Below are 15,362 nucleotides of genomic sequence, written 5' to 3' on the forward strand. Positions count from 1 at the left end.
TTTAAAAAGGACACAAATAAAACTTTTTAAAAATCATCTAGGTGACTCTAATGTTACTAATAATAAGAAAAATAGCATTATGCCTCTAGTTTAAAACATTGAATATTTTCTATACATTTCATTTATCAAGAAGAAACTATTCGAGCATGAATGGTTTTAGACGTGGTTTTGTCACATCCAACATTGCTATGCCACAATTTTTAAATTGCATCAGTGTTGGTTATGGTTACCCTCCCCATGCAACTAATCACAGGGCACTCGTAGGTGCCCCTCCACCACTAAGTTTTGACAATTTGGTGCTTCATTACTGAGAAGCATGTGCCTTTAAATGCAATGTACTATACCATTAAAATGGCATGTACAAGTTTATATAATTGAAAGCATTGGAGCAAGGAAACCCCCCTCCCAAGCAAGTTTTTTAGAACAAAGAAAAATATATGGGCGCAGAGTCTCATTGCAAACTGAGACAACATATTGCTGTCTATATATCAGTTCCATCTACATGTTTTCCTTTCTTCAATGCAAATGGAACTTATGTATAAGTCAATCATTTTTAGAATGAAATGGAAGAATTGCTTAATTAATGGGATTTAATTTCAGAGTCCTCAACAGTTGTTGTCAGGTGATGAAGAAATGAATTCACCAAGAGCTGTTTCACAATCATCTGAAAGGTCTGGTTCCAGGCAATCAGTTCGATCGGGTACAAAATCACCTGCACAAAGGAGCTCGTCACGGCACTCAGATAGGTAGACCTTCTGTTTCTTATGGTTAAAGCACCAAGGACATTAAGGACATTTTTTGCTCCCTCTTCTCTAAACTCTTTTCGTTGTTTAAAAACCATGAAGTTTTTATGGCAGTACTTTTTAACCATTTTGGAAATACTAAATACACTTTCAGCTGTCATTACTTAACAAATCTCCTCATAGATAAAAAACACTCAGTGTAACCCTATTCTAGTTGCCTTTCAAAAGGTCTCGTTAACCATAATGTACTTTTTGATAAAGTTTTGTATGAATTTCACATCAATCATATTCTTGTAAGAAGTATTGCTTCCATACTGTCAATATGTGTCAAATATCAAAACAGCTACTCTTACCTCACATTCGTTATTTTCTTGTAAGAAATGTTGCTTCTTTACTGTCAGTGTGTCTAATATAAAACATCTACCATTTTTTGTGGTTTTCTACGGAGACCTTTACTTGATCCTGAAGCACTCCTCATTATGGTTAATAGTATCAATATCAGGCTTACCTTACAAATGGATAAAGATTAATGATGCGTCTGTCCTGGAATTTCGCAAGAAAAATGTAGAAAGCAGGCCCGTATTAAGGATTTTTATTCTGGGAGGAGTATTTTTTTTGCGGAGGATGGGGTGTTCAAAAAATACTTATCAAAAATTTGTCTATATACATTTTTGTTACATTTTTACGGTTCGGACAAACACTTCTGGGGATTTAAACCCCCCAATAGAATATTAGAAGCTACAGTGATGACAGTGGTCAAATATGGCTCTGAAGCATGGGCTCTACGAAAAGCGGATGAAGATTTGCTAGATGTTTTCCAGAGAAAGATTTAAAGGAAATGGGAACTTTGTGGAAGGGTGTAAAAAGTGAGGCTTTCACAAGATCGGGATGGAGGAGAAGCGTGCGTAGCTGTGTTGGCCTCAGGCGGCTTGATGCTGCGATGAGTTGTTAGTAGTAACTGTCTGCTTTGTGCCTCATTTCAAATTTTTTAAAATTGTTTTAAAAAGGGTCATTTAAAAGGCTGAATTGTTCGAACAGGTTAGCAGGAATAAGTTATCCAAGGGACGTGGCATATAAAATTGAGACAAGGAGAAAAAAAAGGAATGGTAGGTCAGTTGGAGTCTTTGAATGAATTTTTGTTTTAATTTAAAACGACTAATCACAAGCTCTAATGACTGAATTTGTGTTTTTATCAATTAACACAATCAATAGATACATAAAATACTGTCAGATTGTACAGTATTTACTGTCAGTAAATGCTGTCAGACTGGGGGGGTCTCCCCCCTCCAACTGGCACAACTACTTTCTGTTAAATGGTTTACTGGGAGAAGAGCGGGATGTGCTCATGCGCCTCAGGTCCACTTCAGTTATTCAGTCAATCTGATTAAACTGAACTGTCTTAACTTGTTTAATAGGTCGGTTTAGCTTTTAATGCTAGGGGCTAAAGAATGATGATAATATTTTTTTGCCAAAAACGTAGTGCACATTTTTAACTTTGCGTTTCATGACTAATATTGAACATACTTAAGATTTCAAGCTCTGCAACGAAAGAACCTTTGTTTTACCTTTGAAAATTTGGTTTTTAAATAGAAGCAATATACTTTTGTGGCAGTTTTTGCAAATTATGTCTGACACCTAAGACTGCAAGGTTACAAGATTTCTCAATACTAGGGCTCTGCAGAAGGCCCTGAAGGGTGCATACGAAAAGATTAAAAGTTGTTTAAGATTAGTGCGCTAATTTCAATAAAAGAGATGGTTTTTGCTAAAAATTAACAATTTTTAAGGAGAGAAATACTGAGAGGGTTTGTTGCTTTACGTAGCTAGTGTAACAAAATGGAAGTCCAATTCCTTAAAATATTTCGTTGCTGGGTTGAAAGGAGAGCGTTTTTTTCAAAAGTACAGGAGTTAATAAGGAGAAAGTTGCCCTAAAAACTTATCAGTTTATACAACTATCTTGAACAAAGGCGAAACCACGGTCAAACAATAAAGTTTTGATTATAGGATTCAGCGTCTAGAATCATTTTCGGAGGGGCATGGAATAGCAATATAGAAAAATAAAACAAATGCTGTTATTTAAATCACAAATTAAAGTTAATTTGTTTTTCTAGAAGTGGCAGCAGGTCATCCCGGTCAAGTCGTTCAAGAAGTGGCCCCCAAAGATTAAAGTCTGGTAGTCGTTCACCTTCTCCTGCTGGAAATAGAAGTGCATCCCGTGGCTCTAGCCGTTCTGGATCACGATCTGGGTCAAGATCAGTATCCCCGCGAGGCTCTAGGAATGCCTCTCCTAGTTGCTCTGCAAAAAGTAAGAGTGGCTCCCCAGCAGATCGAAGTAGATCTAGAAGTCGAAGCGACTCTCCAAGAAGCAAAAGTGGGTCTCCTAGAAGCAACAGTGGCTCACCAGTGAATCGTGGCCGATCTAGAAGTCGAAATGGTTCGCCTAGAAGCAGAAGCGGGTCGCCAGTGAGTCGTAGCAAATCTAGAAGTCAAAGTGGTTCGCCTAGAAGCAGAAGCGGGTCACCAGTGGGTCGCAGCAAATCTAGAAGTCAAAGTGGCTCACCAAGAAGCAGAAGCGGGTCGCCAGTCAATCGCGGTAAATCTAGAAGTCGAAGTAGATCCCCAAGAGACAGAAGTGGCTGTCCCAAACAAAGACACAGAAGTGCTTCAGCCAGTTCTAGTCGATCACGTTCAAGATCAAGATCCCGATCTCGTTCACGCTCAAGGTCGCCTTCTCGTTCAGGTATCTATTATTTTGTTGATCTTTTATTCTTGGGTATGTCAGTTAGATTATTTTTTATTTGTTGTCTTTTGTTCTTTGATTTTTTTATTCTTGGCTTTATCTGTTAGGTTATTTTCCAAAATATTGTATTTAATACAGATTGAGTTAAAACTACAGTTAATAGGCTGTTTGCTATCTTGGGAAGCTGTTGAGTTAGATGAATGAATTTGTTTGGTAAGTTTGTCTTAGAGTCTGCTCCTCTTAGACTGTGTTCCTTGGAAAGGTGGTTTCCAGTTTTTTCCAAACTGGTCATACGGGGACGGAATGGAGCTGAAAGGTTAAAAACAGTTTTATTTATCTAGCACAATAAAAGTCGGTGCCCTGGAGGGGGGTATAGGGGTAGAAATGGGCATTTAAATGCACCTCAATGGGCCCTTATTTGGGCTGTAGATCCATTCCTGAAAGTTTCACTCACCAGGTTCAGCATCTTTCCAGGATGAAAAAAAGGCCACTTTTACCTCTTTTGTATATCAGGAGGCGGGTTTTCCATTTCCCCCCCCCCCCCCCCTCCTCTCTCGTATCCAAGTATCAGTATTTGTAGCATTAAGGTTTATGTATGTATGTTCGACCATTTCTTTAGCATACATATATGTAAAAATCCTACAAAAATTATGGTATGTTTACCTCTCCCCTGGGAAAAACTCCTGTTAGTGCCCGTGCATTTAGAGGTAGCTGGGTGCTCTAATCCCAGCACTCTGTTGCAATTTATGCCCTAAAATAAACCCTGTTTTTACTCTTTTTACTCTTTAGTACTCTTTTTATTTTTGATAAAAGAATTTCTTAAATATTTGCCCCTTTTCAATGCATATCTTATAATTATATGATTTTTATGCCTTTTTTGTTCTGAAATCCGTATGTATCAAAGTGGGAAGTACTTGAATGTAACGGTAGCCCTTCTCCCCGTTAATAAAAATCAAGTGTTGAGCCCAACAACCGTTGCAGTAGAAACCTGTTCGTGGTTGATTTTGGTTTTAAGGAACGGTTTTCTGTGATTCTAGGATCAGATGCATCAAGACGCAGTCGTAGTGGCTCAAGATCTAAAAGTTGGTCAAGAAGTCGATCCAGATCGCGTTCAGGTAGTCCGAATGGATCTGATGTTGGTGCGAAAAGAAGAACACTAAGCAGTGATTCAGAAGGGGGTCTCTCTGCTGGAGAGGGTCCTTCAAAGAGGAAGCAGAAGAAAAAAAGTAAGCAGAATTGACTACAGAACTGACTTTACTCTTGTTTTGCTATAAGATTGACACATTTTAATTAGGGTGACGTCATAGAGTATAAGAGGCTTATAAGTGGGGACTTGCGCCAGTGTCGAAAAGCTTAACACCATCTAGCGTTTGGCGATTATGTTCCTTGTTTAGCCTATTATAAACTGCTCTATTTTTGTCTTTTCAAGTACTTTAAAATGTTGGCCTACTAGCTAAGAGTCACCTAGCCTACTTAGCATGCCAAGATTTCTTCAAGCTAATCTAGGCCTAATTTTTGCAGACTGGATTTTGACTTGAATAATTCATGAAAAGAAAAATATACTAACTGTTTATCACCTACTGAGAAATTTCAGCTTTAATCCTTGAAAATTGCAGATTAATTAGTATCTATAACTTTCTGCTTTTATAGTGAATTTTTTTTTTCTTTTTATATTTAAAAACTTTTAAGGCCTACTTTTGTAAGTTTATCATAGTCTTTACGCTGATATATCAGACTGAATGATATATCAGACTGAACGATATATCAGACTGAATGCTTAATAGGTAAAATAAATCTTAATGAAGCGCAAGCCCGAATCCAGAGGGGGGGGGGGGGGGGTTTGGGGGTTTGACCCCCCCTGAAATTTTTGTCTGACTGGTAAAAACGTAACAAAAATGGACATAAACAAATTTTGTATGCGATATTTTTAGTTTTTTGTGTGTAAACCCCCCTCCCCCCCAAAAAAACAAAGAATTTTTTCTAGTAAAACCCCCTCCAAAAAAAAACCTGGGTATGGCCTTGATGAACCGCATGCTATATTGGGGACCTCCACTCCCTTCTCTTCAACAAGGAAAGATTTCTACTACTACTTCACGTTCACGAGAAAAAAACTGCAATTATGCCGGGGTTAGTTAATCGAGTGGAGCATAAAGTATGTAATAAGGGTTAGGGGTCTTCATAACTCATACCACATATGCTCCGATTGTTTAATACTATTTCCCTTGATTTGTTTAATTCACTAAAATTATCACGTTTGAAAAATTTTTGTCTCCAATTGCACAATTAGAAATACAATCTGGGTGGAAAGATACGTGCTTTGGTTTTATCAAAAAAAAAATTTTAATCTGGGTACTGAGAACAATATCTAGTTTGTGGTCTAAAAAAAATACACATGCTCTAATTTTTTTTTTCTATTGCATTTGGTTTGTTTCACCCAAGGTTTATATTCCCTGTGTAATTTTTTTTGTCTTATTTTTATGCTCTTCTTCCGGGGGTACCAATTAAGGGGGCGGGGGTCGCCTCCTAGACTTTGAAAAGTACCTTCTTATTTCTATTTCATAGCTATATTGTATTTTATCATGGCTAACTGGTCGTCCCCCTACAATCCTTGCCCCCTACATTTTTGTAACTCGGCACCACTGACTCCTTCAGTTTTAATATATCAACGAAAGGCGACAATTTTGCTATCACTTCATAGCTGTAATGATGTGCATAATTTCCTAGATGGAAAATTCGGTGGAAAAAAGGGAAATTTCAAGCAAATTTGGATCCTTCGCCAATAAAAACTTATGTAACTTCAAACAAATAAAAGTTCAAATAGGGATAAATCCTTTTCTTAGACAGTGAAAGACAGATACAAAAGTTGTGGATATTTCAACTACATACATCAGTGATCATGATCAGCAGATAAACAAAGTATTACAATTAAAACAAACTACATTTATACTGGATAAAATAATTACTTCCGGGTCACGGATAGTTTCTTGTTCATTGGCTGACAGGGTTTATTAACAGGGTTCATTCAAAGTCTTAAATATTGCCTAAATTTAAGTTGAATTTTTAATGAAGGTGGCACATTCTTCTTCTTCTTCCAATTGCAAACGAAATGTTGCTGAATTTACAGTTATAAATATATACACTTGCTTGGTCTACTACCTTATAATTTCGTAATTCTGATTCTCAAAATCCTCTAATTATTTTTATTTCTTTACTATTTCGTATTGTTCAGTTAACATTTCTCGCAAAACTAGAAAAATTTAGCGTCCGTACTAACTGTATAAAATTCAAAATGTTTAATTGACTTCTAATATATTGAGCATTTTTATATCATGGATGTATTAATAAACAAATTATTATGTGTATGTAAGTTAATTTATTTTACATATAAAAACGTTTAAAAGTTTGGTTTTGAAAGGACGAAAGGTTTGCTCCTAACCTTCCATTATAAACTTCAAAACCGCCAGAATTATCAAGGCTGCCACTGTGCATTCTGCTATTTCATGACTACCGCACTAACCACTCATCGCAGCACAATGTTTTCTGGTGTTATGACAGTAGTATCACCGTCGGTCCAGTTTCTAGACTAATTCAACTGTCGCTACTCTTAGAAGGAGAAAGGCTTACAAAAGGGAGTTATTGAGCCACAATCTCAAGAGTTGTCAGGCACGATTTTACCCACGCCTGTTATACATAGTAACGTTATACTGTTTGTTGGGTATTTGCTGCTACTAAGTATATCTGAAAAAAGTGGAAAAAGAAAAAGGAATAGTCTTTTGAAAAGTACGGTGCAACACCTGCACAAGTTTGGTACCTCTGAGTGCATCTGAAAGAATGTGAAAAAAGAAATAGAAATTATGAATGAAAGTTCAAATACGGATAAGTCCTTTTATTAGAGAGTGAAAACGGATGCAAAAAGCTCTGTATTCACATACAACAGTGACCGTCATCAGCAGATAAACTAATGTAATAAAATTAAAACAAACGGTATTTATACAGAACAAAATAATTATTTCTATTTTATAATAGTCTCCATTTCATTGGCTAGAACTGTCTAAGAGGATTCATTACCCAAAAATTGCAACAGACTTTGTTGAAAAGTTGGGCATATATCTCTAGTAAATGTATTCTTTTATCTATTAGTGCATACAAATTTAGCATCAACCTTTTGGGTTTTTGACTCCAATTATATCTAAAATGCTGTTCTCATTTTGTGATCTATTGTGCTCTTTTTGTTACTTCTTTTTGTGCTCTTTGTACAAAGTACGTTGCTCATTGTTTCTTTTTCTGTACTGTTATATGCAAATTTAGCATCAAGATTTTGGCACATTATATCCAGAATCATAGACTCAGGCTCGTGCAAAGGGAGAGGGGATGTGACAATTATCTGATTGAATTACAGAGTGAGTGTTGGGATTCAGGTGAGAAGGTGTGTTTCGCCATAGCAAAGGATTGGGGACTTCTTCCCCTTCATGTAGAAATCAACAATATAATAATACCAAGCATTTTTTTTTTCTATTTCTTAATCGAAACCAAAGAATTATGGTAATGTTTTTAGTTGTTTAATAATATTGTAATTGGAAGTGTTAACCTTAGTAAAAGAGCAAAGAAATTAAAAAAAAAGTCGGAAGTCAAAATTTGGAAGTATAAAACACAAAATCATTAAATTTTTTCTATATTTTCGTTTATAGGGAAGCGAGTACGACTAGATTCTGAAGACGAGAGATCGGGCTCAGAACTCGGATCCAATTCAGAAGACGAGATGAAAGACAAGAAACGCAAGGCTGTTAAAGAGGTGTTTGGGGGATCTGAATCAGAGGATACAGACCAAGGAAAAGTTAGTCATTTTTCAAAGACCCCCTTTTATTAGGCTACATTAATTTCATATAAGCCCTTCGGAAGCCAAACTGACCAAATCTACTTCTATTTTTTAGGTTTTAACGTTACATCATTTAATCAGCTAATCAGTTGATCGTTCACTTTTTAGCCTTAAACATGGAAATAAGCAATTAGAATTAATGCCGAAATTGAACAAAAAATGTATTAAGTCAAAGTCAAAAAGTTAAATGAAAGTGTTTTTTTTCTATTTTGTATATTTTAGATTTAAATCTAAATTAGATTAATTTTATATTTATATTTAAATAATTAATACAAGAAATATAACAAAATATAACAAAATATAAGAAAAATAAGAGTAGGCCCAGACACAATATATCAATAATCAATACTTAGTAGCACGAAAAGACTGGTTAAACTATGGCGAAAACACAAACACACCGAGTTCTGCTGGCGGAGGATTTCAAACCACGGATGGCTTTTAATAGTATTATTAAACTTAGATATCTGATTAAGGATGGCTGAAGTTGGATCTGTTATTTTATATTTCCTATTAAAAAAAGAAGTTCGAGACCAAAGTGGGAGACGAAGCAGAAATTTTGCTTAAATAAGACTTAACTTAACAAATGAATCTGCATTGTGAGCTTAATATACATATACTGAGATTTAGTAATCAAAATGTTCTTTATTATTTGATTTATTAAAGTTATAAAAGTAAAAACATTTATATTTTTTCAGTAAAGTGCAAATTATGTTCTGGCCTTGGGAAGGCATAGAGGTTTTGAGACCTACTCATGTTAATTTCCGCTCGTTTTGAGTTTGACTCGGTTATTTATTGTAATTTCTGTTCGTTTTGGGTTTCATTTATTTATCGATGCTGGTTTGTGGTAGTTTCACACCTGGTAGATTATTTGATTTTATTTTTGCTCATTTTTGGTTTAATGGAGTTCCTTACTTTTCTTTGAAAAACTTATTTGTGGAAAAGTTTTTTTTAATTAAGTAAAAAGTAAATTTATTTTCAGAAAGTAGATACGTTACTCTATTTTTTGGTATATTTACCAAATTTTTTTAAACACTGATCATCCCTCTTATCTAATATTAAAGTAAACTCTTCATGAAAACATTCCACCGGCTCCAATAGCCAAGGGTCCACTGCCGTTTTTGTGTCGTCGTCATCATTGTAACGGTCGCCACTGAAGTGACAACCGGTTAAAATGGAGACGAAACATGGGTTTAGTATAAGACACCCAAATTGGGGTAACAGAACATGGAATGGGAACACACACAATCCCCCGAAAATTTGAAAGTCGGACAAACCCTTTCCCAGCACAAAATCATGGTGTCAGTGTTTTGGAAAAGGCATGGGTTTTTTTTTGTCTACTTCATACAACAAGGAACCACTATCAATGCAGAGCGATACTGCTTAACCCTCAGAAAACTCCACAGAGTTATTAAAAGAAAAAAAAAGACTTGGTATGCCGACAAAGGGAATTGTTTTTCTTCATGACAATGCAATACCTCACAATGCTTGTTAGACCCGCAATTTGTTGGGGTTTTAACTGGGAAGTTATAGACCACCAACCATACAGTCCTGATCTTGTGCCCAGTGATTACCATCCGTTTCTACATCTCACGCACTACCTCGGTGGCAACCTTTACAATGATGATGACGAGGTAAAAACGGAAGTGAATTCTTGGCTATTGGAACAGGTGGCAATTTCTTACGCAGAGACTATTTAAAAAGTAGTTGAGATGTATGATTAGTTTCTGAACCAACTTGGCCACTATGTTATTAAATAGAGTAAAGTATGCTCTTTCTGAAAATAAATTTTCTTTTTTTTAGATAGTCTTTCGCTGTGTACTTATGTTCGAATGGACCTTACTTAAAACAACACCTCGTATAACTTTCAGGATTTCACCCCCCTCACAGCCCTCAGGGTAAGGGCCTTAAGTTGTGAAATTTGTCCATTGTTTACATATAATACATGCTATTGAGAAAGATAGGCATGTTTGAGATTTACTTTCCAAAAAGACTAATAGTATTCAGGTGAGGCTATCAAAGAATGCTGAGGGGACTGTTAAATTAAATAAAACACGTTATGTGCACATGGGTTGTGAGCATAATAATTTGGAACTTTCTAGATATGATCAGGAGACAACAATTACTACTACAACTACTACCACCACTAATACTTTTACTACTACTGCTAATACTACTACTGTTATTATTATTAAGACTAAAACTGCAGCTTCTTTAGCAAGTACTACCAAGGCTGAGGATATTAAAATGAAAATCCGAAAGTTCCCTCCCCACAGAAAATTTTCCCCGTGGACACTCACCCCCAGCAGAAACTCCCCCTCCCCCGAAAAATGTTTGTATCCTTTGTAATAAAAAATACTACACGCAAACAATGGGTAAACTTCATAGCTTACAGATCTTAACAAGGAGCTAAGGGGGTCATATTATCCCCAAAGGCATAGCTATTGAACCTTTGAACTATACTGAACAAAATAGCTATGTATTCACAAAATATATTTTCACTAGTATATAGCAATCAACAGATCCTGTAAATTTGAATTTTCACGCATGAAAAACACTGTCGGATTCATAGGAAATAGTTTCCGCTAATTTTTTTTCAGTTCCACAGTTTATCATTCTTTTATCATTGGCAACCCTGTTTTGTAGATGGATTCAAACTAAAAATACTTATAGCAGCTAAAGAAAACTCGTAGGAAACCTGCATTTTCAGGTATGAATCGACCTAAGATCGATCAAGAGGGCTAAATATGTTTTCATTTTGGTGTCCTTGGTACTTTAAGATTTTGATCTGACGACTTGCAGACAAAAAGAGGTATAGGAAGGGCTAGAAGCCCTCCAAGATTTTTGGCTGCTTAAAAGGCACTAAAGATTTTAATTTTCAGTTGAATGAGCTCTTTCTCAATATTCTAGTACCAGTGGTTCGAGACGACCATCCCTGTGAACAAAACAACAAAGAACAAGACAAATAAATATGCATCCGTGGTCTTTTTTCTTTTAAAAGAAAAAAAATCACATTTTGCAAATGGAAACTTGAAACTTCTACAGTAGGTTTCCCTGATACGCTGAACAGTAGGGTTCTCTGATACGCTGAACAGTAGGTTTTCTCTGATACGTTGAACAGTAGGGTTCTCTGATACGCTGAACAGTAGGTTTCACTGATACGTTGAACAGTAGGGTTCTCTGATACGCTGAACTTGAAGGTGTAATTTTCATCAAGATACTTTGACTTTTCGGCGTTTTTCCCCCCTTTTTTAGATAATTAGGCAATTTTTCTCAGGCGTGTGGCTTTTGATGGGTAACATTAAACTTAACGTATCTTACTAATGATATCCAAATTATGTTGTTTTTTTTAGTTTTGGTTAATATTAAGCCGAGTTGCTTCATATTTACGGATAACAACCTCTTTGATTCTGCAGATTAAGATAAACTACGAAGAGGTATCTCCCTAAGACATTAGCCCCATTTTTTAGCAAGTCAATGCGTTAAGATATTACATCTTTCGACTTAAATGAGTTTAAGGATAACCTGAGCTCTCTGATCCCCCTTCTTATATTTTTTTTTCACCAGATTATGTTCCAGTCAGTGGTCTAAGAACTTGAAGGAATTGTAACCAAAGTTCTTTCTTCCATGTCTTATTTGGGTAAAATTATTTGATTTTGGGCTAAGATCAGTGAGCTTTAAGATTTTGGTACTTTAATAAAGCAAACAACATTAATCTCAGCAGAAAGAAGTAAGATTTTAAATGTAAAGGGCCCGGCATTCATAGCCTTTTTGGGTACCGATTTCAGCAGCTCAGTGGGCAAACAATATCAGTACAAAAACAATACCATTGCGCAGATTCTCAAAACTCTTGGGTTTGCGCAACATCTTGGGCGATACGAGTCAACTGTAGGCTATCAATAGTTTCGTGATTTATCTCAACTAACTATTTATTTCTTTTTCTAGTATTATTAAGTTCTTTTATTATTAAAATTTTATATATTTTTTAATTGTATTTCATTAAAAAATTTTAATTAAATTTAAAATTATTTCATTATTAAATTATGAAGTTCTTTTATTATTAAATATTCAATTAATATTAATATTTAGTTCTTCAAAACTAAAAATCACGGGCGATACGAGTCAACTGTAGGCTATCAATAGTTGCATGATTTATCTCAACTAACTATTTATTTCTTTTTCTATTATTATTAAGTTCTTTTATTATTAAAATTTTATATATTTTTTTATTTTCATTAAAATTTTTTAATTAAATTTAAAATTATTTTATTATTAAATTAAGAAGTTCTTTTATTATTAAATATTCAATTATTATTATTATTTAGTTCTTTTTATTTACCAGCTGAAGAAAAGGAAACGACTGAGGATTTTTTTTATTGGATGATCACAATGAAATTTGGCGCCGTTTTGTAATTTGGCACCGAAAACTAGAAAATTTTTCATGTTCAAATCAGCACCGTTTTCATTGCCGATTGGCTTCAAAAAAAGCTACTTGTGTGCAGCCCTTAAGTTTTTAGTTCTTGGGGTCTTTAATTGCCTTAAAATGACTCATAGAACTGGTAGACAATTTCAATAACCCTTACTTTATGCCTATATACCTTAGTTCTGCCCTAAGATGGATGATAGAGTATATTCTGAAAATTTGATAGCAGCTTCACCTCTCACAAAGACTTTATATATAGTCTTCACTCTATTAGCCATGCTTTACTCTACAATAGCCGTGCTTTACTATAATAGGCTTTCCTCTAATTAGCTATGGCTCATTATAATCACTTCCAGCAATTTTGGTTTTCATCAAATTTTTGTTTATCCTTCAAAACATCCGCGGGAACCTAGGGTAAAGGATGTATATGCTATTTATAGACGTTATAGCAAATTTTTAGATGTTTATTTTTGAATTAAAATCAACCTGGTGGAAGTTCCAACTTGGTGGACAGATAGCACTTTGGTGAACAAAACAACGGGACAATTTTGGATGTCTGATTTTATTATTTTATGGTCCATGGTTTTAGAAGTTCTTGTACGATAGCGCGATCTAGGATTGCTTATTATGCCAAAAATTTGAAATTCCCTTTGATAGCTTAGGACCTGAATTCTTCAATTACTTTAAAGTAATTCACGGAGCACGTTTTGACCTCTTTGGAAGGTTTTGATCAGGTGACTTAACGTTTCAGGGGTGAGTGCAGAGCCTAAAATGTATCCTGGAAAGCACACCTACCCCTTGCCCCCCTCCCAGAGGCTGCTAACCTTTGATGGCCTTAGAAAAAATTGCTCATGCCATGGCATACTAATTAAGATGATTCCTGATAAACTCATGAATTACCTATTTTTTGGCTATTAATAATTTTAATAAGAGTAGACTATGCTAAATTTGTCCTTTTCTTGAATAATTTGCCATCTGAAAGATGTAGCCTACATAGGCCCACTAATTGATGCATCCTATAATTCTTTTTTTATTCCTTTGAATACGCTAATCATTGCCCTCAGAAATTCTATTCTAAATCAAAAAGTGGCAGGGGTAAATTTGATGGTGACATCATAATTTAGTTAGCCTAGGATGCAAAGGAATAAATGGTAAGATTCCAGTTCAGCTACTTTTTGCTATCTTGGAAAGGGGTTAGGTTAGGAAAATGAAACTTTCAGTAACAAATCCAGGGCTAAAAACATACTCTGGGAATGTATTGCCATGCTTCTAGGCTATCTGAACCCTTTTCTGATTTCTAAGTCTTAGGAATTTGCCTACTTGACAGGTCTAGGCTATAGGCTACCTATTGAAATTTTGATGAAACAACTTTTTACCTTAATTTTTATTGTAAAATTCTACTTTAGCTACTTTTGACTAGGCCTATCTTGGAAAGAGGTTGGGTTAGGAAAATAAAACTTCCATGGATGGGTCTACAGGGTAAAGTATGTCCTGGGAAGGTATTTTGAAGTACCTAACTTCCACTCATTCTCTTCCCGGGGGATTTAGGCCTTTTGTGAACTTTAAAATCCTGTGTGTTATAGAAATGAAACCTTACAGAAAAGATCTTCTGTTTAAATGAAGTAAAACAAAATTGTTTTCAGCTCTACGATTTTGCTAAATCCCAATTTATAAGTTTTTAAAAATATGCAAATACATTTCCTAGATTTTGAAAAAAACAACATTCATATTCAGCCAGAGAAAAAGAAACTGATAACTGAAAATTAGGGTAAATGTTGTTTTGTTAAAATTTCACAAATGTAGGCAAATTTCAGGACCAGTAGAGGCAGGTGCTTCAAAATACCTTCTTGGGACATACTTTAGCCTAACCCCTTTCCAAGATAGCTAAAGTAGAATTTTACCATTTTTAGTTATCACTTTCTTTTTCTTTGATTTTAGTTCTGAAATGCAATTCCTGTTATTTGAGTAAAATTTTAAGCCAGATCAATGTTGTTTTTTTTTGAAGTTTAGGAAATGTATATGCAGATCTATGAAACCTCATAAATTAGGACTGAGTAAAGTTGTGAAGGTGAAAATACTTTTCTTGACCTCATTTAATCAGAAGATTTTTTTTGTAAGGTTTCACTTTTATAACACAAAGATTTTCAAAGGTCATTGCCCTTTAGAGATAATAGTGGAGGTAGGTTCTTCAAAATATCTCCTCAGGACATACTTCTGTCTGTAGACCCATCCCAGAAAGTTTCATTTTCCTAACCTAACCCCTTTCCAAGATAGCAAAAAGTAGCTAAACCAGAATTTTACTGAATGAATTACCTGATGCTTTTATCCCTCTTTCATTATTAAATTATTGCTTCTATAGGAAATTACATTTGAAGCCCTTGATTTGGCCCCAAAAGGTAAAATAGTCAATAATAGCCTAACCAAAAGTTACACTTCTAAAGTTACTCTAAAACATGTTAAAATGTTATTTTAAAAATAAAGTTTGCACCCCTTCAAAATCATCAACGCAAAACTGATGTCATTTTGAAGGGTTTCTTGGTCTTTTTAAAGATTTCTGCAAATTTGTTTTCTTAGGCTAATAAAATT

General features: G+C 34.9%; 1 protein-coding gene across 1 annotated transcript in view; it reads left to right on the forward strand.

Moving 5' to 3' along the window:
• Positions 1 to 606: 606 nt before the first annotated feature.
• LOC148941137 (uncharacterized) overlaps positions 607 to 15,362 on the forward strand; it is a 161,957-nt gene continuing 147,201 nt past the window's right edge. The window contains exons 1-4 of the mRNA XM_089104015.1: positions 607 to 746; positions 2,852 to 3,480; positions 4,518 to 4,706; positions 8,169 to 8,314. Of these exons, the coding sequence (XP_088960141.1) occupies positions 634 to 746; positions 2,852 to 3,480; positions 4,518 to 4,706; positions 8,169 to 8,314 (1,077 nt within the window). The 5' untranslated portion in view covers positions 607 to 633. The remainder of the gene's footprint in view (positions 747 to 2,851; positions 3,481 to 4,517; positions 4,707 to 8,168; positions 8,315 to 15,362) is intronic.

Source organism: Artemia sp. Qi Xiang Cuo, chromosome 18 (genome assembly GCF_049724085.1).
Source record: "Artemia sp. Qi Xiang Cuo chromosome 18, ASM4972408v1, whole genome shotgun sequence".
Lineage (NCBI taxonomy): Eukaryota > Metazoa > Arthropoda > Branchiopoda > Anostraca > Artemiidae > Artemia > Artemia sp. Qi Xiang Cuo.